Below are 27,478 nucleotides of genomic sequence, written 5' to 3'. Positions count from 1 at the left end.
CTGCACCATGCGGCATGTGGGATCTTAGTCTCCCGACCAGGGATCGAACCCATGCCCCCTGCAGGGGAAGCGTGGAGTCTTTACCACTGGACGTCCAGGGAAGTCTCTGTGAACATTTTTTAATTGAAATATAGTTGGTGTACAATGTTGTGTTAGTTTAAGGTGTACAGCACAATGATTCAGTTATACATATATACATATACATATATATCTATTTTTTTCAGATTCTTTTCCCTTATAGGTTATTACAAAATATTGAGTATAGGTCCCTGGGTAAACAGTATGTCCTTTTTGTTTCTCTATTTTATAATAGTAGTGTGTATAGGTTGATCCCAATCTCCTACTTCATCCCCTTAAATGTAAACACTTCAATGAAGTTGATTATCAATAATTTGTTATATTGTTAAATAGCAGGAACAAGTTATATATATGAATAATCTTGACTAATGAAATATGTTGATACTAATACATAGAGTAATTATGTCTATATGAGGAATATTGATTGTTTGAAACACCTGATTGTAAATAACAAATTTAAATACCACCACTGTTAGCTATGGCAAATGGTTACCAATCCTGGCATTACGTTAAGTCAGTCTTCTTCAAAGTGCGATCTATGAATCCCTGGTGGTTCCCGGGACACTGTGAGGGGTCCACAGGGTCAAAACTATTCATAATAACTCTAAGATGCCTTTTGCACTGTGTTGTAACATCCACCGATAGGACAAAACAAGGTTAGGTAAACTTCTTGGTACCTTAGCATGAATTAAGGCAAGGCCACCAAACTTTAAAAGTGGTCACTGAATTCATAAAGTAGAAAGCAGGCATTGCACTACGAGATTCATTTAAGAACATCCTGGATGAAGCACTAAAAATTACGCATTTTACCAAATCGTGACCTTTCGCCATAAGTCTTTCTAACATTTGGTGTGATGACATGGGAAGTATTTGTAAAGTACTTCTACTGCAGCGTGAAGTATGACGGTTGTCTCCAGGAGGAATGCTAGCGTGAACATCTGAGTTGAGTTGTGAACTGAACTAGCTGCTTTTTCCTTTAAAGAACACTGTTTTTACTTGAAAGGATGACTGACAGATAAACTATGGTTGTTTTAACTGGGATATCTGGCAGACATTTTCTTTAAAATGAAGTAAATCTGTCACTTCAAGAAAAACAGGGCTTCCCTGGGGGCGCAGTGGTTAAGAATCCGCCTGCCAATGCAGGGGACACGGGTTCGAGCCCTCGTCCGGGAAGATCCCACCTGCCGCAGAGCAACTAAGCCCATGCGCCACAACGACTGAGCCTGCGCTCCAGAGCCCGCGAGCCACAGCTACTGAGCCTGTGTGCCACAGCTGTTGAGGCCCACGTGCCTGGAGCCCATGCTCCGGAGCAAGGGGGCACCGCAATGAGGGGGTCCCCGCCCTGCAGTGGGGACTGGCCCCCGCTCGCGAGCCCACGCACAGCAACAAAGACCCAATGCAGCCAAAAATAAATAAATAAAAATTTTAAAATTTATTAAAAAGAAAAGAAAAGAAAAACAACTGACAATGTAGGATGCCAATGATAAAAGCCAACTTTTCAAATGAAAAATAGAATTTGGAAAACTGTTGTCCGTCATCATGAGTTTGAGAGCTCCCTTGTACTTAGACTCTTCTGATGAAATCAGTGGAGGTACTAATATAGTGTTTTCAGACGAAAACAGGTACAATGAAAACAGTGATGCGGATGGAGTCTCATATCGTAAAACAAGGACCCTTCATCCTAGTTTAAATTAGGTATAAACAACTCTAACAAATCCAATTGAAGCCAAAACTTTGAAGGCCCTCATCAGTCACAATGGATTCCACAGCACAGGATCTGACGGGCATATTCACTACAGCCAATCACAATATTGCCGGGGGCTAAGCCGATTTTTGGCGAGGTCAGCCTTATCTGAGAGAGACAGCAATTCCTTGCTGACAGATCCACCATAAACCTGGTAACTAAATTCTGTACTGTACTTGAAATCTGAACAATTTACTAATGGATACGATTTTTCGTAATTGGTCATATTAATAAAGAATAATTTAAATCAGAATATCCATTTGATGTTCTATATTTTGCCTCTCATCTTAGAAAAGTAATCAGTTGAGTTGCTATAAATATCTCTACTGTCTGGTTATAGGCCTCCAGTCTAAAGAAAGAGATTCTGAACACTTTCAGTGTGGAAAGCTGATGAAGTAGATACAGAGGGCAGAGGCTACTGCAGGCCCCGGCATTACATCCAGACAATCAAAATCATGGTTGGACTCTGGAAATGGTTTGCTCCATGCATGTGATTTCCCTTTTAACTGGAGACAGTGTTATGTCACGGTTTGTCATGTCCACGACAAACCTTGATCTAACCTGTTATACAAAAAAAAGGAAGAAAGGAAGTAGGATACTCTAAATGACATATGGCCGTCTACAGCACTCTGTGACACTGCCCTCTGAAGCTCTGGGTGAATGTGGTTTTATGAGGAAATTATGTAGCTTTCTGTCTAAATCTGAGCATTCATAGCTGTGTATTCTGGCCAGAAACCCTCTACAGTGTCTGAATCAACAGTTTTAAATATCTTACTAAATCAACTTTCCCATCTCACACTATTTATTTATTTACTGTTTGTAACTGAAGAAAAAGATTACCTAAAATGTAAAACATGGGGGAATTAGCCAATTGGAAACTACTTAAATGGATTAATTATTGTTACGCAGTGGGTGCAATTGATGAGTAACGCGACAACAAGTGAAGAACTCTAGCACAACGCTATAGCAGGTGGAGCAACACGCTACAGAACGGTATTCTGTGATTTAGCCGCGAAACTGTGCGTGGCCCCAGGCGAGGCCTTCCGGGCTTAGATGGCCACGACCAGCTGCTCTGCTCCTAAAGCTCAGTCTGCAGTGATCAAAAGCAGACACTCCTGGATCTGTAGACCCCGGCGAGACCCCGAGCAGCAAATCTTCCATAACTCTTGCTCTGCTCTGTGCATTTGAGTCAAGTGAGAATTTCACAGGTCACCTATTAGTTGTCTCCATTGTGTGTTCCATTCCAACACACAATGACTTACAAACAATATTCTAAAGATTAAATACTTGCTGTAACAATAGCTTGACTATACATTAACTACTTATATCTAAATCTGTATATTTATCTCCCTATATCCTTGCTATATATCTATACTAGTTAAATGCACAGAAAAAGCACCATTATGGGACTGAGACAATTTGTTTGACTAGGAATCCCAACCGTTTGCAATGTTGAGCACATTTTAAATGCTATAACTTCAAATGAGTTTTTACCACAGATTGTATTAATACTATATTGATATATTTATTTTAGACATGCAGTTATTACCTACTCTTCTAAGGTTCTACTCTTCTAGGGTTTTAGTTTTTGTTTTTCACTTGTTATATGACTAAATGAGGAACCTATTTTATGCATCTTTAATTTATACCTCATTAATTTGATAAAAAGTAAAGCAACTGAAAAAGCAATGGGGAGGTCAATATTCTCACAAAGATTTGACCAGTACTCTTCTCTGTCTAAATAAAATTCTAAGTTCTTAAAGGAAGTCGGTGTCTACATGAGTAAGGGTGTAAAAAATAGAACCAAATGAATGAGGTATAAGCCCACATAAGTTGCTCAAGTATACGACTAATCACGTTACCTGGCAATATATTGATAATAAAATAATTTACTTTTTATGTCCATATCATATGCAGAGTACGGAGGAAAGGGGAGCCACTTAACATTTCAATAATCTGATTAATAACATTCTTAAGACCATTAATCAGGAAGGAAAAGGTTTATGTAGGGGGTTGGTTTTGAATAAATTATGTCTCAGAGAAAATGCTGGTTTACTGCCAGGAAGATATATGTAAAACTTTGTGTGTTAATTTTGCAATTTAAAATAAGTATTGGGACTTCCCTGGTGGCGCAGTGGTTAAGAACCCGTCTGCCAGTGCAGGGGACATGGGTTCGATCCCTGGTCTGGGAAGATCTCCCACGTGCCGTGGAGCGACTAAGCCCATGCACCACAACTACTGAGCCTGTGCTCTAGAGCCCGTGAGCCACATCTACTGAGACCTCGTGCCACAACTACTGAAGCCTGTGTGCCTAGAACCGTGCTCCGCAACAAAAGAAGCCACTGCAATGAGAAGCTCGCGCACTGCAACAGAGTAGCCCCTGCTCACCGCAACTAGAGAAAGCCCGTGTGCAGCAACGAAGACCCAACACAGCCAAAAATAGATAAACAAAATAAATATATTTTTAAAAATTAATAAAGTAAGTATGAACCACCCTTATTCCATTAGTTTTGTATTTGATAAAATGCAAATTAAAATGTAATATTCATTGAGAGGAGCATCTAAACCATGGAAATATACACCTTTATTAAGCATTAAGGCAACATTAAATATATGCTTCTAATGTTAATCTCAGGTTTTTTCCTACTTCTTACATAAACCCTTGCAGAAGCAGGGATGTGTCCAAGACAAAAAAAATGACACTTCCTCAAATACAGTCAGAACACCCTAGGGAATGTAGATGGCCACTATCAAGCTAAATAATATTCATTAGTACATAGTTTAACAGCTATTCTTCGAGTGTGATGTTTCAGTGACTTATCAATTACTTACACTGAAACTCTCCAAGGAAGCTTGGAATTCAGGATGATGCTATAAGACAATCCAGTACAAATAATAAAGCACCCCACTGACCTCAGGATTCACTGCCTAACTCTTGGGCTACGTGTAGATTCTCCACAGACAGCTTCTCTAGTGCTAACTACCTCATCATTAGCAATGATAGGAAGAGCTCGCTCATGCTTTCTACTACCTCCAATTACTGCAGAGTCACTCTTGATTGTGTTAGTGACGGGTTCTCTGTCATCTCTTGTTCCAGAATGATCTGCAGTTAAAGGACAGAAAAGGGGGAAGAGGGGGATATCGGTGAGTAAAAAGAAGAAATGTTTCAAAATTCATAAACCTTTTAAACCAGAACAGAATTATAGAGGTCAATGTGGGATGTCTGCAATTTTAACCTTAAGCAATGCCCACATGCAATGGTCCACAGGAATAAAGAACTGAGAATCTAGGAGAGAAATGGGAAAGGACTGCAAATTAAACAAAACCAATTTCAAGAGACCATCTCGAGAACACAGAGTCCCAGCATGAAAAGATTTTCAAATGCAGTGGACAAGCTGTGTTTGGGACTGGGTAAAGGAAGAGCCATAGGCCACCTGCAAAGGAGTGTGTCCTCTCCCTTGATGTGGCGTCAGTGCCAGCCTGGGCCACACAGCTGGACTCCGTCACGTGTCCTGTGATGGTGATGGGGGCTGGGCGGCTGCGGTGCAGAGCTGCCTTCAGCGGGGCCACGTAGCTGACCTGCACAGCAGAGAGGCAGCCCAGGAAGCCCTGTGCGCCTGCCAGCGCCGTCTCCTGGTCCACATCACTGTGCTCTGTGAAGCCAAAGAAACACCACAGTGTCGATGACGGTGAAGGTGCAAACGGGCAACGCCACAAATGGACTATTCCAAGTCGTGACGACGCAACAGCAATACATACTCAGCCGTTAAATTCCTTTTGCTTTTGTCTTTATTACAAGAGATCCATTCAATCTTTCCACAACCTCTGGTGAGACATCCCAGGTTAATGAAGACAAGTTTTTAAGTATGGCTAATTAAATATACTGAGAGGTCTCTGGAAATAATTAAAGTCTCTACAAGAATGGGTCAGATAATGAACTGATCAGGGTTCGTGCGAGATGTTATCATGTTAGAGGTTGACTCTCAAAAGCTCTGAGAGACTCTTAATTCTTCACGTACAGCGGTGAAAACTTTCATACCTCACTGACTTTTCTCCGTTTCACTGTCCACCTGTCACTCAGACTGAGATATGTGTGTGCCCCCGATACATAGATAACCCCTCTCCCCATTTTAATGAGCATTTAGTTAATATGGAACTATTGTGGGACAGAGATTGGTTTGAGTGTCAAAATATTCATTCATAATTTTACAGTGAAGAGGATATTTCACGCTTGGCAAGCATGAAATCTAAACAGGGGAATTAATTGTAGACTTTTAACGTTCAAATGTTATCAGACTACGATGCATCCACCCATCCTATATGATCATAAGGCATCAAGACTACTTCCCCCTGTGCTGCAACATTCCGGGACACCAACGTGTGAAGTTTGGCCTCTTCAAAAACTAATATAATAAATATTGTATTGATTGAATGCTTATTATATGGTAGGCACTGTTCTAAGGGATTTGCATGCTTGTGTTTAAACCTTACAGTAGCCATGAGTATCCTATTCTAGTCACACAGAGCAGACCCTTTAGGTTCAGAATTTTAGTGATTTGCCTGAGGTTACTCAGCTGTTGGCATTGTGCACTGGACTCCAGGCCTGTTGGACTCCAAAATCATAAGCTTCTTTTGTTTATAACTGACACATTCTTTCCTTCACTCCACTTATATCTTCTGCAGTGCATTTTTGGCTTGAGATTTATTCTTCTTTTTTTTTTTTTCGCGGTACCCGGGCCTCTCACTGTTGCGGCCTCTCCCGCTGCGGAGCACAGGCTCCGGACGCGCAGGCGCAGTGGCCATGGCTCACGGGCCCAGCCGCTCCGCGGCACGTGGGATCTTCCCGGACCGGGGCACGAACCCGCGTCCCCTGCATCGGCAGGCGGACTCTCAACCGCTTCGCCACCAGGGAAGCCCTGAGATTTATTCTTGAAATGACTCTGGGCAACTCCGTTCTGATTGCGCCTGTCTTGTTATATCAAGGCTCTTGAAGATCAACACTTCCTGCTGCCTCATTTTCATGCACGTTTTATACCTTTTTAATGAAAATACTGATTAGATGTTTAGCATCATGAATCTCACACTCTAAAAAATCTGAAAATTAGACAGATAACATCACTTTCCTGTTGTGCTGGGGGATATGGTATTCAGACCCAGGTATCCTAGCTCTGGCGCCTATGTCCTTACCATTAGGCTGTCCTGCCTCGTAGCACAAAGAGCCCTGAGAGGCTGTCACTTTGCTGCTCCGTGAGCGCCCAGGGAACCCTCAACGCCCAGCACCACACGGTTACACAGGAGGCGCTTCTTCAATGTGTATAAACCAAAGAACTGACTCAGTCCCACCGCACAGCAGTCACTCATTTGAATGGATGGAGATACATTCAAATATACATATTTTTAGAAAGAGACGGGGTTCTTGCTTTGGGGTTTTTTGGTTTATTTTATATATATTTTCTTACTTTAACAAGAAATAAAAAGGAATATACTTTAATAGCAACATAATCAGAACAGTGCTTTTCATATTTCTTCTACAAGGTTAAGATCTTGAATAAAATTTCTATAGACCTGAAAAAATTCTTACCTTTTGAACAACAACAGAAAAAGTAAATAGATAAAATTCACTTCTCTGGTACAAATCTGATATGAGGCAACTTTTAAAAACCCTACACCTTTAAACTGAAAATATTTACCTATTACAAAATATTGTAGAAAAAAGCTTTAAAATCTACAACTTAAACTAGTCTGTCAGTTAATATTTGTTTTAAGAGCTAAATATACAGGCAGCAAACTCATTCCCTGCTCTTTGAGCATCTTGCATTCTAGTAGGGGAGACAGACAATAAACATGAAACAGGAATGGATGAAAATTCTGACGACTGATAATGCTGTGAAGAAATAAATTAGAAAATGTGATGCAGTGTCTCTGGAATAGAAACTTATCTTGATGGATTAGGTGATTTTGTGTGTGTCTATTTTAAGGATGACTCTGCCCAGCCCTAGTCTCTTAATCGTCTGTAGCTATTACTCCAGCATCTTCTGGCTCCATCACTTCTTTCTTAAACTTTGTAAGATGCCCTGTGATTTAGGAATTTTTTATCAGATTGTCCCTGCTGTTTATCTTCTCTCATCTATTACGCATAGACCACGGTGGCCCCTTTTAATCCGCAGACTTGGAAAATTGCATATGCTTTGCAAGCAACTCTTGTTTCCCTTTCATCCTTTTTATCCTTCTGGCCTGCCGAGTATTCATGTTGGGTCTCCTCTGCATATTCTTTAAGTGCTTTTAATCTCCCTCCTGATTTCTATCTTTTAGGACTTGCTTTTGTGGGGGTCAAGTGCTTCACCCACTTGCTCTTCCAGGGGATGATTTCAAGTATCCACAAAGGTCATTCTTTTTTAGTCTGGAAAAATCACACTTTTAGTTCCTCTAGGTCTCTTGGTTGCTTTGCTAGAATTTCCTTACAGTGATCTTTACTCACTTTCATTCAGAATGGGGTCTGTCTCCTTGAATAGCTTAATTCTGGCTGTTTTGGTTTCTCTCCCACTTGACTGCCGTTGAATCAAGGGTTGTATACAGGGTTGTTTTTCTCATCTGCTAGTTGATTCTCTGTCACTGCCTTCCTTAGGGGGCTGACGCCCAGAGAAGGTAGACAGCGTAGCAGCTGTCCCTGTCGGTGAAGCTGCCATCCAAATGCTCACCCAACCTCAGGATAGAGAGGACATGGTCCAAATTTCAGGATTCAGGAAATCCTCACGTTTCGGGTCATTCTCTCCTCGGCAAAGAGGGAAAACAGAAGCACTGAGTTTTCAATGCTGCCCTTTCCCCACGGGGTCCAGGGGTCTCTGCAAGCCAAGCATTCTCCAGGATCCACACAATTCAGGGTCGCCCTTAAGACTTTTCTAGGCTCGTCCCCAGACTCTCTTCCAACCAGAAGCGGGGGGCGTCTCACAACTCTGTCTCACTGGCAGCCCCCAGGCACCCCACCTGGCTGCGCTAGACCGTCAGCTCCCTTGGTTCAGGAAAGTCAGTGGGTCGGAACTAGAATCTGGAGAGAAAGGGAACTATGGGACTTTGCATCCATCTTCCCAGAGTTGAGTCCAGATGAAGTTAACAGCTATATTAAGTTGCTTATAAGCAGTACATAGTATCAGAGAGCTGCACTGACATCTGTGTTCGTAAAGCCAGTGAACAAAAACATTTATCTTTCCTATTATCTGACTCCTGAAATGCCAACAGCATGTGACGGTTAGAACAGGACAGGTGGGGGAATTGTAGATAAATGTCTCTTACTTCATTGAAATCCTGATAAGACAATTATGTTTGGGATGCTTCCGGTTAGAAAAATTCTTAACTGACTCAGATTTTGCAGGTGGTCTAGCCTGTTAAAAAGTTAGCCTCAACTGTATCTTCCAACCAAGGGAATGGCTTCTGCTTTTGCAAAGAAATCTACTAAAAGTTCTACAAGGAAATAGAGGAACGAGAAAGTAAAATTCGTATGAAGCGCCTTTCTGTTTATTACCCAGAGAGAGGACTGTTTCTGGAAAGGATATGAAGTAAATGAAGAACAATAAAAAGAAGAACTGCTTCATGAAACTGCTCGTGGCTGTCAAAACAACAACAACAAAGAAAAACAAAACAAATAATTCAAAAGAAACCTAAGTAGTTTGGCCATACCTATGGAAAAGGGGCCACCTTAAAAAAGGATCTCAATACCTTTAATACATAGAGATAAAGAAAGCTTGCCAGAAAATGGTGCAATGAGTCAAAGGAGCAGTGCTAATGTCCGGCAGGACATTTTTACCATCACAGGCAATTACAACAAGGATTCAACAACAAAAGTTGGTGGAAAAGTCAAATGGCAAAGCAGACAGCAAATACTGTGTGGATAAAGGAGCAGTTTTTTTAAAAATAAACGGTATTTATTTGCCAACCAAGCCTACTCCTCTGAGATACAACCTTGAGAACGTGATTAATATACAAACTATTTATAGTGAGGCATCTCGGGGTAACCGGAGCTTCTCTTTTGCTTTCAGCATGACCTGTGTCATCTGAAGTGTCATCTGACTGGACATTTACAAAATCACAGTGTCCTTAAGTAACTGAATTAAACTTTCTTATGTACCCTTTGGCTTTGAAGCAGGTTTTACGTAAAATGTCCCTGAGATTGAAGTCCGTTCCTGAAGCTCTTCTGAGGAGATGCTGTAGACAGCCTGTTCCTTCTGACCACATACTTTATTTACATCTGGCCTAGATCTCCACTGCAGAAATCTGAGTTACTTCCTGGCTCTGCAGCCTCAGAAGAGATAAATGATCCCTATGTGGTCACTGCCTTTAAATATACCAAAGCTACTGCTCACAGTGAGTGAAAACATCTTCAGGCTTTCAGAAAACTCTTCTAACGTAAAAAACAATCTGTAAACACAACTCAGAACTTAATCTAATGAGTTTGGGATAAACAAAGCAAATGTCATGTAGCCTCTTAATTATGGAGGAATATGAACCCAGTTTATTTGATGTGATGCAACCTGGCTCTTCCCACCATGATGTACCCACTGATTTTTGCTGTCAGTGTTCTTACACCATTACATACCTGGCATTAAAAAGTAATAAACAGTGTTAAACTTCACTCAGCTTCTGAATAGTAATTTTCAGTCATTTTGTAATAGGTTAAATTATATCATTATTCAAAATGTGGGCACATTTGCTATGAGAAGTTTTATGCAATTTCAAGAGTATGCAATGATCTTAATTGAGATTTTTTTTTTTCATATGGTAGAATTGTGACCCAATAAAAGCTTAATGAATTAGCGAAACAACTTTATACCTGCATATTTCCTTTGATTAATTACATAATTACATCATAGAGAGATGTCTCTTCATATACTCTTTGAGTAAACAGGTCTCTTAAAGGAGCCGACTGAGGAATCATTCACTTTGGCCTCAGTACTTAACACATTTTGAACATGCTTAACAAAGAAACGACATCAGACTGCCTGCCTCTTCAGAAGGAAGAACAGAAAGACAGGAATTGCTTTCTCTCTGTCCTCCAGTACTCACTTCTACAGATGAGAATGGACTGTAGGAGCAGTTTTTGGCTCCAATCACCGTTAACAAGCATTACTGGCAGCTAGCAAGCAAGGAGGATAATTTATAGGTAACACTATCTTACTCTGATGACATGGAAACCATCTCTAACCCTCTTTTAGATTTAACGACAACACGAGCAGAATTCACATTTCACCGTCTTTCTTCTGACTAGTGCTATAGACCATCATTAGGCCGGCCGGTCCAGTACCTCTTCTCTGTGGCCGCGCCCTCTCTCCACCCCAAAGGTCCTGCATCCGTACCTCCCGTCAATTCCATCCTCTCTCTCTCAGCCATCAATGCCTGGTCTTTAATAAATTCACGCACACAATACTGTGAGTCCCTGATCATGGCTTTATTTTTTACTTATTCCTGGTACAGGTACATTTTAAAGCATGTCAGTAATTAAAGAAATAAACAATTGCTTTCTCCTTTTTATTTTAGAAATTATTTGAGTTTTATCTTTGTATGAAGGCTTCGAGATTGTGGCAGCTGATAAATATATAATTCGGGATTTGTGACTTTGGCTTTTATCATTTAGTATTTTTTGCAGTGTAAGTTCAGCTCTGTTTTACGATGTTTGACGGCCAAGTGAAAGTGACGCAGGTGACATCCTTGTCGAAGATGTACACTTGCCCATCCCACCTGGAGCGTGTACTCATGATTATATGTACCTCTGACAAAATCCCACTGTCGACCTTATCATTTGCTTTGTAATTAAAATCAGATAATATGTTTCAGCCTCATGAGCGCTCTTTGCTTTTGGCACGTGACACTTCTGATCGATGCTCGGGTATCACGATGAGGAGAAAAGCTGTTTTTAAGTTTCCAGGTATGGCCAATTCAAAATGATGTAGCTGACTGTCTGGAAACGATTAAAGCCACCACAAGGATGAAGTCATTCTAAGTACTGAAGATGTTCTATGACATTTTAATTATTAAAATATTCAAAAATCAAGCTGATGAATACAAAAAAAAAATGATTTAAAGTAGGTTCCTTACTTTTCTTGCTCTAAACTATACTTCTCTTTTAAAACGTGCTTTTAAAATAATGCCTCCATCATCTTAAGAGACGTTTCACAATATATTTACAAAATTCCTCACTTCTGGGCTCTTGAGTTTTACATGAACGGTTCCTGACACATTGAGATTGTTCTCAAAACTCTTCATCGGAAACTGAGTAGATGTCCTTTCGTAGCTGACTACAGACTTTACTTACATCTGGGCTAAACCTCCACTGCACTAAACTGAGTGTATTCCCTGGCTCTATGGCCTCAGAAGAGAGAAATGATCCTCAATGGTCAACAATCACCTCTAATATACAAAAGCTACTACTCAGGATGAGTGAACTTAATCATGCAGCGTCTACTCAAATGAACCATAAAACTATTCTAACATATAAAAGTATCCAGATGCAGAATCCAGAGTTGAATTTTACAGTGAATTTTAAATATGAAAAGCAAATTTAACGTACTTTATTGAATACAGGGGCATCTAAATTGAGCTGCTTGGCAAACAGCTGGATCATCTCACCCCAGCTCCCAACTACTAATGACTATTAACGCCAAAGTTATTGAGTCTTTAACTATTTTAAGTGTAGTAGGGAGTTGGAGATGGTTTCCATGTCATCATAGTACAGCTTGATATTATTTCTAAAATTTACCCTCCTTTTCAACATCTGCTAGTAATGTTGATTAATAGTGACAGCAATCCAAAATTATTCCCACGATTCTTCCTAAGTTTAAGAAATGAGCACTGGAGAAAAGTGAAAGAGGGGAAGAATTTCCTTTATTTCTGGGTTTCCATCTAAAATGGCAGTGGATGGTCATACCCTTAAGTCTTTGGTTGAAAATAGGCAAATTATAACTCCAAAAAATATTGGTCAATGTTTTCTTCTGCTCCCTTAAAAGAAGTATTCAGGAATTATAAAACGAAACAAGTATTTAATTTTTTTTTTTTTTGGCTGTGCTGCCCGGCTTGCGGGATCTTAGCTCCCTGACCAGGGATTGAACCCGGAGCCTGGCAGTGAAAGTGCCAAGCCCTAACCACTGGACCGCCAGGAAAGTCGCACAGTATTTTAATTTATTTTAATTTGGAGGAAATTGGGAACTATTTTATCCCAAGCTACATAGGGTACATTATACTCAATTAGACACACAGGAACATTTTGTATAATGATTAGCTGTATGCCCACTAACCATAAATTCTGTGAGGGCAGATGCAGTGTCTGCCTTGCTGAGTGGCATCTCTGTGTACACAACAGGTGATCACAAAGTATGTGCTAAATGAACAAGGGAGCCAAACGGACTTACAAAAATGAAAAGCATAGTTGATAAGTGAGGGCACGTGAGAATGTGCCTTGCAGACCTCCAACTAGATGAGAGAGATTGACCAAGGGCCCCAGCTGCTGGGCTCTGAAATCCGTCCTCATGCTTGGGCCAGTGTCTTGCTGCCCATGGGCTGTTCCCAGCCAACAGCCCATCACAGCAGGGACTCTAAGGCAGACCCATCCTTTGGAAACATGGGGCTCCTCTGATGGATGACAGACTCACGGGCTCCCCAAAGACTGTTTAACCTTTGTTGACTGCACAGAAGTCTAGGATGCTTCTGTCTAACTTTCCCTCCCTCTCTCCTTCACTTGAAGGCAGAGCTGCATGCCATCTGATGGCTCTCCCAGTCTTGGCAAGCTCTCTCCCCACGTTCTCTTTCACAAGTGTCCCCTTAATAAAATCCTCACATGGTTAATTTTGTCTTGGCAATGGCTTCCTGGAGGACCTTGACTAACATAATAAGAAACTTCAAGACTGAGTAACTCTCTGGAAAACTACTAGTTCCATTTTAGCATCAATTTTGCTATACATCAGTACACCATATTACAATATAAGAATGTAGTACATAACATTTTGTTGTAAATTCATATACCACACCATGTGACCATAAATTATTAGTCTCCTCTGAATTACAAATGATTTGAATGTAATATTAGTCCTTGGTCAAGATCCGCACCTTAGGCACGTACCAAATAAATTCTTACTTTTGAACTTTAATCTTAATTTTCAGCATGAGTGATATGCATTTTAATAATACTCTGTTCTCTGTGTGTGTGTGTGTGTGTGTGTGTGTGTGTGTGTGTGTGTGTGTGTGGTACGCGGGCCTCTCACTGTTGTGGCCTCTCCCTTTGCGGAGCGCAGGCTCCGGATGCGCAGGCTCAGCAGCCATGGCTCACGGGCCCAGCCGCTCCACGGCACGTGGGATCCTCCCGGACCGGGGCACGAACCCGTGTCCCCTGCATCGGCAGGCGGATTCTCAACCACTGTGCCACCAGGGAAGTCCAATACTCTGTTCTTGAATGAAAACATTAACATCTTTAATTCCTTATTAATCTGCTATATTCATTATAAAAAGGGAAACAAATATTTATATAATGAATGCTTTTATTCTACTGTTTGATTAATACAATCCTCCTTATAAAGTGCAGATCAGTTTCCCAATTGTTTTATAATATATTTGACTTATTTCTATTCACACAAAATAGTTTCATCAGCAACTCTGGCATTCAATTTGAAGATGTCATTTCTTCAAAAATATGATTTTATCAACATTATGCATAATTGTTAGAATTTTCTATCTTGTATTTTACATTTTTATGTAAAATGCCTCATCTCAGAACTTGCTAGACTGAGGAGCTCTTGAAATCGGGATTTGTTATAATTATCTGATTTTTTAATTACTGTAGTTGAATTTATGTAACTTATACTATGAAACTCACTTGGGATATTCCAATTAAGCTTCCAAATATCTAAGTAGTACTTTGCACATATTTTTTATCTCCACTATAGCATACTGGAAGAACAATGCAATTGATATTTCCCCTGCTTGTTTGGAGAATAAGAGCGTACAATACTGGTGCTTATCATAGTACTAGAAAGCCTATAAATATTTACAAACTTAACTATTAACCTTCTCAAGGGCCAATATTTTGATCATTCACCCATAGGTTTGATCAAACATTCTCAAGGTTCTGAGATTATGTACAGGGAATGCAAGAAATGATATAGCAAGGTATAAGTAACTGAAAAGGTCAAAAAAATAAAAGATTCCATTTATTATCTTGGACAAAATATTCAAGGTTAGTGTCAAATATCAAACTAGGAACTAAAACCAGACTACAGAAAGTCTCCCACCCCCACTTTTATAACTAAAAAGAAAATCCCTTTTAAAATGTACTGCCCCTCTTTCTTTTTTTTTTTTTTTTTTTTTTTTTTTTTTTTTTTTTTTTTTTTTTTTTTTACTGCCCCTCTTTCTGTTTAGTCCTTGCTGGCAAGTACGAAGAAAAGCGCAAATTTTTTTTTTTTTTTTGCGGTATGCGGGCCTCTCACTGTGTGGCCTCTCCCGTTGCGGAGCACAGGCTCCCGACGCGCAGGCCTAGCGGCCATGGCTCACGGGCTTAGTTGCTCCGCGGCATGTGGGATCCTCCCGGACCAGGGCACGAACCCGTGTCTCCTGCATCGGCAGGCGGATTCTCAACCACTGCGCCACCAGGGAAGCCCAAGCGCACATATTTTGATGTTAAAATGGCAAGAGTATGTTTCTACTTCAGTGCTATCATCAGAAGTAACGAGTGGATAGAAATAAGAATGATAAGGCATTTAGATAGACACTGGGTTATAAGTCATTGGGTTCTAGCAGGAGCGGCTGGCCACTGCATCTCAACAAGGCAAACAGGATCCAGGCCACAACCTAAAGCATAGTCACTAAGCAGCAGAAAAGCAATTGCTTCCTCCTCCATTTTCTTTTAGATCTAATCCTAGTTTTCTCATTAGATGATGGTTTATCCATTTGGCAGCTGACTGATACACAGTCTGTTATTTCTACTTTTATTTGATATGCTTGAAGTGTGAGGGCAATACCGTGTTTCACTATGCTGGACTGACGCAGGACACACGCCAGAGTGGCATTACTATCAAAGTAGCATGCTTGCTCACCTTGCAAAAGGTCCCTGCTCACGATTACATACACCGCTGAGGAAGTACAGCTTCTGCCTTGATTATCATTCACTTCAGAAATGAAATTACGCAAGAGATTTCTTTTGGCATGATGAAGTGGCGTGTGCGTGTGTGTGTGTGTGTGTGTGTGTGCGTGTGCGTGTGCGTGTGTGTGTGTGTCTGGCATATGACTCTTCTGTTCCATGTTTATGCATCACGATTGGGCCAAAGGCCATTCCTTTTACTTACCTAGAATCCTGCCCAGTACAAGGGATCTGACCGCACTGAGTTCTGTACCTGATGCAAGGTGGACTTGTCTCCTCGCTTTCTCGTCAATCTGTAAAATTGTTACGTGAGATGCAAACATCCAAATGGATGCCGTTGTTGAGGACAGGAGGCAAAAGAAAATGATAAAATAGGCAATAGTTAATATGGCCCCAAAGATTTAGGAAAACAAAGTTTAAAGAGTTAGCCATTTATACAGGTGAATATTATTTTCTAAACTATTTCTATGCACCCTCAGATACCAGTGCACCCCACCTTCTATCCCCTTATACCACTTAATTTTTCTCCACTCTATAAGAAAGCCAAAATGGGGAAAACCAACAAAAAGATGCAAGCTATTCTCATCTTGATATTTTTACTTAGCTGGTTATTTTCACTGGAGTCATTCAGCTAAGAAATTTTCCTCTATCTAGAGGGCTGAAACATTAGTGCTTTTCTTCAAAAGCTGCTAGAGTGAATAATTCAACGTTCTCTTCTGTAATTCACATGATTTTAAAATTTATTCTGATATTGCAATCATTAATTTCTGTGCTAGAATTATGGTTGCATGTACACCCATCTGAAGTAAACTGGTTTCATTAGAGTAGCAATGGTCCTACCGATAGCATGTTATGCTAAACTAGAAAGCATTTCCCACCTGGGTAAAGCAAAACAAATAGGAAAGTTTGGCAATTTTAAGTATCAAATATTAATAATATTTTGGACAGAATCTTATTGCTTAAAAAAAACGGAACACGTCTGATGGTCTATGATCTATGCAAGAGGATGTCTTTGTTTAATCTATCCATTATCCAAGTTCTGCTGTAGGTCCTTCCTGCTGGGGAGCATCATTTTAACCACTGCTTCTGTTGCATTTTCTCTATTACCTCCACAAAGACCACTGCTTCTTCTCTGTTAATCTTTACGTGGTGAAGCTGCCCATCGGCCATGTTTTTGAAATCAAAGTTAACAACATCGGGTTCTTGATGTCTATTTAGCTTGTACCTGATCTGCAAACTTCCTAAAGTAGGGGGAAAAAGTTATACTTCAGTTAAAATTGTATTTTAAAAACTACTTAAAAAAACTCAAGAGTCCTTTTTTGATATTTATTAATTTCTGGGGGAAAATTCACAGTAGTTCATCTGGATGTACACTTTCCTCATAATCCCTAGAAATCAGTTTCCATGTGAAGTTGCACTATTTTCAAAATCAAGAGCAAATATGCTGCGAATAAGCAGGCTCTTTCTTGCAAAATTTTCACTTGTCAAATATGTGATTAAGCATTTGCAAATCTCTGTACTAGCCTCTAACTTAAAAAAATAAGATTTAGTATATTATGAAGTGCCAAACTGCTGTGGAATATTGCAATAACGTTGTTTCTATAATCTCATCTTTCAAAAAAATATTTCTACCATTCCTGAAATGCAACTGATAAATGGAATTATTATAAGCAAACACTACTTACTTAATTGCCTGTAAAGATGTCAATAAATTTACTTCACAGGATATCTTCCAGTTTAACAGAGAAAATGTCCTAATATATATAGATAAGCTTCAAGCTCAAAATGTATACAGTGAGGAGAAGTATACTTATTGAACAATATTATTTTTATTTTGGTGTTCAGTGCCCTTGGGCCATATCTGATTCAGTTGAAATGATATATTCACACGTTTGTATGTTCGTTTGTTTTCCTCACCCAGAGGATTTACTCATAAAATTTTTCTCTCTAATCCAGATAAAGGGAAGAGAGCAATGCCAGTAAGCGGCTTTCTGTAGCACACACGTCCTAAGCCGCATACCACTACCCTGCACCGATGTACTAGCATTTCCCGAGGCTGCTTTGTTGCCGAAAATCAGAACCAACAGATTATTTTGTGGACGTTTTCTTACACATAACGCTAGCTTGTTAACATTCTCTCAAAACTCCTCTACTTTGATTCAAAGGAAATTATTTGTTATGTACAACTAGGCATCTTATTTCAAAATGAACCACTAAACTGATACTGATACATGGAATAGTAAAGTGATCCTAGCAATGCTAAAATATAATAAATATTTTATCTACATAAATTAAAAATTCACACTGTGTTAAACTACCAAAATTATAAAGCGATAAAGGCATTTTAAGTATTTTAAATAATCCTCTTAGGGCTTCCCTGGTGGCGCAGTGGTTGAGAATCCGCCTGCCGATGCAGGAGACACGGGTTCGTGCCCCGGTCCGGGAAGATCCCACATGCCGCGGAGCAACTAAGCCCGTGAGCCATGGCCGCTGAGCCTGTGCGTCCGGAGCCTGTGCTCCGCAACGGGAGAGGCCACAACAGTGAGAGGCCCGCATACCGCAAAAAAAAAAAAAAAAAAAAATAAAATAAATAAATAAATAAATAATCCTTTTAGATTAAGTTGATAGGATAGTACTGAAAACCCAAAACTGAATAACAGGACAGGCACGCTTCTTTTCCTCTTTGTAGCTGTTTGTTTTTTTTGCGGTACGCGGGCCTCTCACTGTTGTGGTCTCTCCCGTTGCGGGGCGTAGGCTCCGGACGCGCAGGCTCAGCGGCCATGGCTCACGGGCCCAGCCGCTCCGCGGCACGTGGGATCCTCCCGGACCGGGGCACGAACCCGTGTCCCCCGCATCAGCAGGCGGACTCTCAACCACTGCGCCACCAGGGAAGCCCCTCTTTGGAGTTTGGGAAGCAGGCGTGCGAGAGGACCCATATTGTTCCTGACCGAATGTTCTAACCCAGTTCTCTCTCGTCTGAACAGCACTCACCATTTTTGGCAATGATAACTGAAAGGTATTCTTTATAAAAGGAGTTGACGTAGAGCAGCAAGCTCGGGGTCCGCGTGGTGCGGAAGCTAAACTTGATCGTTTCCCTGCTTAGCCTCATGTCACCGTGGAATGAAGCCGCGTGGGAGCTGGAATTTTTACTTAGGGAGTAATTTTCTTGAAAATTGTAAATCACAGATGAGCCAGATCCAAAATAGGCGGAAATCTCTGAAATGATACGCACATTTCACATTAAAAAATTTAAGAAACAAGGATGTTGTCTGTCATACTGATACTTTTTAAATTTAAAAAATAACTATCCAAACTTTAAAAAATCATTTTACTTACACGAGATTAATATCCTAAATTTGCACATAAACACACACACACTATATATATATATATATATATATATATATACACATATATATATTTGTATAAAAGTGAAGAAGGTGGTAGGAGAGGCAGCTAGCTCGGGATGCCAGAGCTCGGCTCTCCTCCATTACTGTTCAGGGCAGTTGTTGAACGTGAGCTTCAGATGCTGCTCACAGATAAGGTAGCAACGTCTCCACTCCCTCAGAGCTGTAGGTTTTTTGTCTGTTTATTATTTTTACTATCTATAGATACACGTTTTAGATACTACATAACATGTGGATGCAGAATAATATTCCCGATTACACTTAGCAAGATGAACTGGAAATCATTTAGGTTCAGAAAATAAAGACATCCTCTTATAAAGACATGAGGATGTAAAGACATAGGTCTTAGTTCTAACTTTAAACGTGAGAAGCATAGAATGGTAGCAGCAGTGATTGATTACCACAGGTTGATTTCAAACGATAACTTATTCCTGATAAAAAGTAGATGACTTGAAGAGTGCACTTTGGCCAACTTTCCATTAAATAATCTCAAATGCTTTCATTGCAAATCAGGGACTGCTTCAATTTGCAGCCAGTTTTCGTTAGCCTCCTTCAGGTAAAGGTTCAGTAGCCCAGAAACACTTAAATAAAGCAAGTGAATTAAACTCGTTGACATTGTTCTATGAGGAACTACAGCAAACGTTTGTCTGTTCATGGAAGTCTGTTCAGAACGCGAGTACTACACTCATTTCGTTCCTTCCGCCACGACACGGATCAGTGAACAAGACCAGCTGAAAACGAGTCCGCTGTTTCACTTCACCAACAGACAGTTGACATTTCACAGAGCAAAACGACCGAGTATCTCTATTTTGTTACACATCAATACTGAATGGAAACGTTATTTATATTCCTGGAAATAATATTTGTTTGGTAAAACAACAAAACAGTTTTTGTGGTAACACAACAAAAAATGTCTTTGCATTGCTGACCATCTTCAAAAATAACAATCATGCTTTTAATGATCTGAAAAATGAGAACTGCCCATGGGACGGGCTGTTGACACCCATATTACTTAAGAGCATTAGCTGTAGATAGAAAAGAGCAGACAGTGAGCAGCCAACACTCTACAACACCTAGAGGCCACTATTTACCATCAATAAACATGGTGTTCAAAGAACCGCGGCAAATATTTAAGTAGTGAAATGTCATCGGCATAAAATAGGCAATTTGCCAGAAAAAATTCAGAAATGGAAATACTTTTGTTTCAAATTGCTACAGAGAAAACTAACTGCAGGAGGTTTTATTCACGTTGGATGGTCTTGCTGCTGGGGCACCCGCGTCACACTCACCATCAGAGCAGAACGGCCCTGCGTATGCAGAGGAGGTGCAGTCACAGGAGAACCCGCTGGGCTTTTCCCTGCACTTCCCGCCGTTGTGGCACAACCTCCCGTAGCTGCTGCAGTGCCCTCTGCAGCCCGGCTCCACTCCGGGAGTCACCTTGGCTCTTTCTTCCAAGTCCAGGGCCATTCCGTTCAACTGCAGAGACCGAATGCATCCCAGAAAGCCCCTCTGTCGGGTGGCCGTTCCACCTAAAAGGGAAATACTGCAAATGCAAACACGTTCCTAGGTGTTTTGTTCAGGATTTTAAACACAAAACTGAGGCCTCACAGAGGGCGGCCAAAATCATGGCCTTAACAGAGAACCACTGGAGTCTGAAGAGCCAATATACTTTTAGAAGCACGATTTGTGACAAAATAGTAGAAGAATTCAAAAAGATAAAAGATAAAACATGGATTCATTTTTTTTCCCAAAGATTGAATTTGTTATAGATTTGTTTTCTAAAAGAGTTTTATTAAACTTTAAATTGGAGACTTTTTTTTAAATCAGTCTCTTTATTTTAAAGAACTTAAAGGCTCTTTCATTCAAAATAACAGTGATATGCATTGCTATTCTTATGTAGAACCTAATCTTTTTCTTGCAATTTTAAACAAGCATATATTTGTGGGTAAGTGTGGTTCGTCCTTCACATTGAAACCTGATCCTGATGCCGGGACAGCTTTAATTTAGTGAGAACTATGAAGGAATCCTTGAGTTTTTCTAACTTGACTGTGCGTTGATATGATCTTTTGGTTCTCTTTTCATCAAAAGCACACAACGTCAGATTGAGCACGGGAGTATTTGCTTCTGTCAGGCATATTTCCCAGTGAATTTTTTCTAAGTGTTGGACCAGTGTTCATTGTTAAAGATTCTCAACGAAATCGCGAAAGGGGATTAACGAGGACACATTAGATTCGTGTCCTAATCTAAATAATCTGGGCGGTTTACCCAGAGACAGTTAGGTGGTCTTGGGGCCTCTGAAAAGGAGCTTCATCTTTGAACAGATGATGCTGCCTCACCTCCAGGATCCTATACCTGCTCTGTACCTGTTCTCTCCTCCCAGAACGTGTTAACTCCCCCTACCCACCCCCACCACTTCATTTAGCAAGTTCCTAATCTAGCCTCATTTACCTAAGGTCTCCTATTCTCAGAGATTAAACAGGTTTTTTGGTTTTGGTTTTTTGTTTATTTTTTTTTGTATTTCAGAACCAAAATTTGGCCAGAAAGACCCTAAATAAGTATGTCTTTGTCATCATCTAGCAAGCTTTACTTTTGTACAATGTTCCTTGTATATTATCAGTGTATCTCCATCAAAATACACATTCAGTAAGGGTTGTTTCAATCACACTATATCCCCAGAACAAAGAACAGTGCCTGACACATAATAGCTGTGCAATAACTATGTATAATTATAACTAATTATCAATTAATATTAATTCTCAATGAATTTACTGTTAATAAATAATTAACACACTCATTCAATAAACCGACTGTACCTTAGGGGTAGGAGATGGGAGCTTGGTGCTTCAAAAGTTGAAGAGAGGTACAGCCTTTCCTCACAGGGATGTTTGGGTCCCTGGGACTGAGGTTGTCGATAAAACTCAATGAATATTTCTGAATAAATTAATTCTCTGTTTTTGGATAATGAAACACCATGAAGAGGACAATAAAAGAATTTCTGAGAATTCTGAACTCACGGTACTAATGCTATTTAGTCATATATTTCAAATGACTGTATTTAAATATCTGTATTCAAATGGCTTCAGTTGACATAATTTGTGCCTTTTCAATGAAGAATATGAAAGTCTTAAGGGTGTGGGTTATATTTTCTATTTATAAATCCAGATGAAGTATGGTATGGAGCCAGACATCTTACAATTCCAGTTTATGTGGGCAAGGAAGAGAAGGAGTTGCTTTTATCCCAGAGTTTCAGAATTGCTGACACAATTGTTTGATCCCTCCTATATTTACTCAGTCTCCTGCCATCCTTGAAGTCTCTCTTCTCCCCTTACCTTGAAGACATCTTTTCTCTTCCTTCCACATAAAAGCTGCTGCTAACCCAACTCAGTAAGAAAGTCTAGGGCTCAGTCAAGTCTGTGACAGTGATTCTTTTGGCATCCTTGCTGGAGTTTTCTTTCCTGGGAAAGGAAGGCAGCCTGCAGCCTTGGTTTTAGCTTTGGCCCAGGCACTCTTTGGAGGAGGGCCAGATGCTGTGAAATCTGGATTAGAGGTGTATTCCTGGTGTTATTTCATTGACTTCGTGTTACAGTATTTTAAATCACAGTGTAGAGTTTATAGTACACAGTAACATTAAATCATGGCCTGTTATGCATTTGTCACTCTGAAACATCTACAGTCTCTCGATTTAGGGGTTTGTCTCCGTCTACCAGTGACATAATAATAACTAAAGAACCCAGAGTCCAACAACTGAATAATCCATATTCATTGGTTCCAATTCATTCATTCTTGTTTGTTTTCTGCTGTATTGTTTCAAATGATGAGGAACTAGAGGCATAGAAAAGTCCAGGGACTAGCCCATGGGTATAGCTGAGAAATTTTAGAATAAACACATTTAGCCAGAGGCAGAGTTAAGACTAAAACCTACAGTTGGCCTTTAGCTACAAGGATGCCCCTTTCCTCTCCACATAAGAATATGGTCAAAGAAGAAAACTTCCATTTTCTTCTCCCCAGATCACTTTTGGTTTGAATGGCATTTCAGTTCTGCAAGCTTTATTTAGCAGCTCTTTGCTGGACACTGTCTGACATTGGAGGTACAGAGTTATATGCAACTAATCGTGGTCTCAGAGATCTCACAGTCTAGTAATGGATTTAGACAGAGAGACGTGAGCACAACATGATGTCAGTGGCAGAAATAGATACCCCGTGGAGAAGAAGGTCAGAGGATGGGGATATTAACAGGTGAAAATACACATGTAGACATGTGAAATATATGCCTAAATAGCAATCGTAATAGTGAGACGAAAATCAACACAGTTTTGTAAACAGGACTTCTTAATTCCGTACTTTTAAAGAGTTAATGCTTGCCTAATCAAACAGTTTTAAACTACATTTTTAAATTACCAAGAAAATGTAATATCTAATTAGATATAAACATTTACAGCACACATGTATTGAGGATTTTTAATTTACCATTAGGTTTCAAATTAATAACCTTTTATTTTAAGATGTAACTGTTCAGGAAAACATGACTAATGTAAATAGGATTGGGCTTGAAAGCTTAATTAAAGAGTCCAATGACTTTTCCAGGTTAGAGTATGTCCAATTAAAATGAGTTGCAGTTTGATTAATTGATTCGGGATGTTTCCGCTGAGTTATTGTGTTTGGAACTGTCTTCCAATTAATTTTCTATCAATTTACCTGCCATATTATATCAGATATAATGGATTCCGTAACTTCACAAACACTGAAGTATTCTGTGAAACAAATACCCAACGTTTCTATGTGGATGAATATAACTGAATCTGTTCCCTTACGTAACAGTATTGGGATACTGCACCTAAATAAGTGCACACGGTGCTGAGTAGAGACTGAGCCCAATCCCTTTATCCCATTCCACACTCTCAGGAAGTTAGACTAAGTGACAGATGCTACTGTCACAGGGTACAAGCTGGCTCTTTCCTATGCCAATTTTCCACGACTTTTGTGGCAGGAAGACCTTTCATTTTTTAATGGCAAATTATTTATGTGCTGTGCTTGAATATCATTGAGGATTAACTGGGAACAAGTGTGTAATTTGCCCAGGGGCCTTAGAGGAAAAAAGAAATCAAGGTCCCTACACTTCTCTTTAAAATCCAAAGTTACAGAAGCTTGTCAGAGTACAGGGGTTCTCTCCGACCAGGGTGCTGTGCAGAGAAAGGCAGGGAAGGCCCTGATCCTGGGTCACCTGGGGGCAGGGAAGTGACTGGGCGTGAGGGCTGGGCCGCGACCAAGTCGGGGGACTGACGGGAAAAGCGGTCCTCTGTACATCACGCGTTGGACCTTCAGTCCTGTCCTTCCCAGCCATCCCCTAGGTCTGGGGAAGATGCAGCCCCGCAGAAATGATGGTATCAGTTAGTGTAGAAAGCTGTGAGACTGGGAGCCCAGCTATAACTTTGCCATGGAAGGTTCCTCACTGAGCAAAGCCCTGGGCGGGCTGGGAAGAGGAGGACTGTTCTCCCGCACGTTTAAAGAACGATCATGGTTGAAAGAGGCAGGTGGTGTAAGCAACCGTGTCACAGGCAGAAAATTCACTCACTGTTCCCTGAACCAGAGTCAGTGGTGAGCACACGTCCCAGTGGCAGTTGCAGCAGGGAAAAAATGGGTCTACTCAGACTTAAGGCCACGGCACTGTCTGGTTTGACCACACTAAGGTCTATTTCAAAGAAATGAGTGTTGGTGCTATTAGTCATATTCTCTGATCTCAAGAGATCCCATCTGAATCCTGATTTTAGTCAAGTCACTCAGATTTGCTCGCTAGACACAGAAAAGTACACTGGGAGCTTCTTTGGCTAATCACGAGGAAGACCTCTCAAGGAGGGGAGAAGAAAATAATTGAAATAAATGATATGATTACATGAAAGAGAAATGTGACTTTCATTGCACTGCACTTTGGTAATGAGGGAACATATTTACGACTACAAAAGAAAATTAGTCTGTAATAAAAATTATTCAAACATAAAGTTGTTTGGCATTCTCTTCCTGTAACGATATTGTAGCCTATCAAAGATGAACCGAAAGCAAAAAGAAAAAAATCTAGAACATATTATAATTAAGAACTTCTGCTCATCAAAAGACACCATTAACAAATGTGAAAATGCAATCCACAGAGAGAAAGGAAAATATCTGTAGTGAATTTACCTGAAAAGGACTCATCCAAAATATATAAAGAATTCTACCGTTTGCTTTTGAAAGCGGGCAACCCGGTAGACAATGGGCAAGAGATCTGAACGGCCACTTCACAAAGAACGCTGCCCGAATGGCCGACAGAGATTGGATAGAGTCTCCCGATGCCTGGCGTATGCTCATTCCAGTGACCCGGTAACTCCATCCCACGCACACACCCCGCAGATATGCAAGCGCATGTTCACCAAAAGACCAGCACAACGATGTGTTTGCAATATGCAACTGTGAAAGTACACCAACGCCCATCAACAGTAAATAAATATCTTTGTCCTGGCACTGCCGGTGAGTGTCCCCAAAGCTCTCCAGGCCATATGAGTGTGTAACTAGGTTGAAAACCAGCTTTCAGAGCTTCAGTATGCTTAGAGTTCAGCATTAACCTTTGAGTATGGCATTTAGAGACTGCTTGCTCTTGATACTTAATAAATATTTGTAGATTTGATGCAGTTCAAATGCAATGCAAATGACTCGTGAGTCTACATCAGGAGTCCTTACTTCTCCTTCGGGCCCTGGTCCCAAAGTATCGAAATGAAGTTTGCCCCATTTAAAAAGCTGTCAGTTGGGCTTCCCTGGTGACTCAGTGGTTGAGAGTCCACCTGCCGATGCAGGGGACGCGGGTTCGTGCCCCGGTCCGGGAGGATCCCACATGCCACGGAGCGGCTGGGCCCGTGAGCCATGGCCACTGAGCCTGCGCGTCCGGAGCCTGTGCCCCGCAACGGGAGAGGCCACAGCAGTGAGAGGCCCGTGTAGCGCAAAAACAAACAAACAAACAAAAACACCTGTCAGTGAAAAATTTAGGCTGCAAACAAAAATTTTAGAGCTGGTTGAATGAAAATCAATTCAAGGCTAATTTAAGACGCTTCTAAGAAAAATGCTGAGTTTACAAACCAAAACAGAAAATGACCACTGTCACAATTCAGCTTAAAAAAATGATTGATTCTTTTCTCTGCCTCATTTCCGTGGCTGGAGCATGTCTGTGGGTGTAAAATCCCAGCAGTGACTCTCAACATTGAGTCCTCAGTGTTTACAAGGTCAAGGGCATATGTTAATTACACCAGTCAGCATCGTGTTGCTAAACTTCTTTTTTAAGGTCGGGAATAGCACCTCTGAATAGGACTATTTAACGAAGATATGTCATAAATCACACACATACAAAAAAGGACAAAGTGAGAGAACGTGAAAAGGTTGGTAAAGAGCCAGTGCCATAATTTAGAACAAGAACAGAGAAAGATGGGCTACAAATAGGAGGGGAAATCATCCTTTTTACACTGAAAAGCAATGTAATGGTTGAGATTATTTGGGGGAAGGGAAGATGTTCATTGCATTGTTGCTATTGTTTCTTATCTGACTAACACACTACATTAATGTTAACTTTTTCATACAAGGATTTTTGTTCATTATTTTATTACTCCTTCACTTCCCATGCCATCCTACAGTTTAGATTAGTTGAAGATAATTGTGCCAATATTGGGAACTGCAGGGATTGTTAAAGTCCTTCTGTTATAATTCTGTGGGGCAGGCTAACACTAGTTGAAACTCCAAAACTACCTATGATTTCCTTATTCCTATTTCAGTTGCCATATAATTGTTGCCCAGCTGAATCACATTTTTAGTCATGCTTTCTATTTATTTTTACTGATTTTGCTCAGAAGTTAAAGCATTAGTCTTGCCTCAGAGTTTCACTCTGAGATGTGAACACACTTTACGATTGGTCTTTAGGGGAGAGAGTGAAGCAAGCAATGGAGAAAAATACATTGGATTCTTTCATGTTATCCTACTGCAGCAGTCACTTCTGAGAGACTGCCAAAAACTCTAATCTCAAAAGAAAGTAACATCAACAAATATCATCAATGTAGGCCTGGCTATGGTAGCACAGGGAGCTGGAGAAAATAATTTAATTCAAAATTAACATATATTCAA

At 40.4% G+C, this 27,478-nt stretch overlaps 1 protein-coding gene across 1 annotated transcript in view; it reads right to left on the bottom strand.

Annotated features, from left to right (window-relative positions):
- Positions 1 to 27,478, bottom strand: part of CNTNAP4 (contactin associated protein family member 4) — a 264,709-nt gene that overhangs the window by 2,825 nt on the left and 234,406 nt on the right. Inside the window, exons 18-23 of the mRNA XM_067018557.1 lie at positions 20,632 to 20,871; positions 18,927 to 19,151; positions 17,043 to 17,176; positions 16,141 to 16,228; positions 5,257 to 5,475; positions 4,854 to 4,925 (exon numbers count right to left, since the gene is read on the bottom strand). Coding sequence (XP_066874658.1) covers positions 4,854 to 4,925; positions 5,257 to 5,475; positions 16,141 to 16,228; positions 17,043 to 17,176; positions 18,927 to 19,151; positions 20,632 to 20,871 — 978 coding nt within the window. The remainder of the gene's footprint in view (positions 1 to 4,853; positions 4,926 to 5,256; positions 5,476 to 16,140; positions 16,229 to 17,042; positions 17,177 to 18,926; positions 19,152 to 20,631; positions 20,872 to 27,478) is intronic.

The sequence above is a fragment of the Kogia breviceps genome, chromosome 18 (genome assembly GCF_026419965.1).
Source record: "Kogia breviceps isolate mKogBre1 chromosome 18, mKogBre1 haplotype 1, whole genome shotgun sequence".
NCBI classification, from domain to species: domain Eukaryota; kingdom Metazoa; phylum Chordata; class Mammalia; order Artiodactyla; family Physeteridae; genus Kogia; species Kogia breviceps.
The sequence above is the reverse complement of the archived record's forward strand: the minus strand, read 5'-3'. Positions and strand labels throughout refer to the sequence as shown.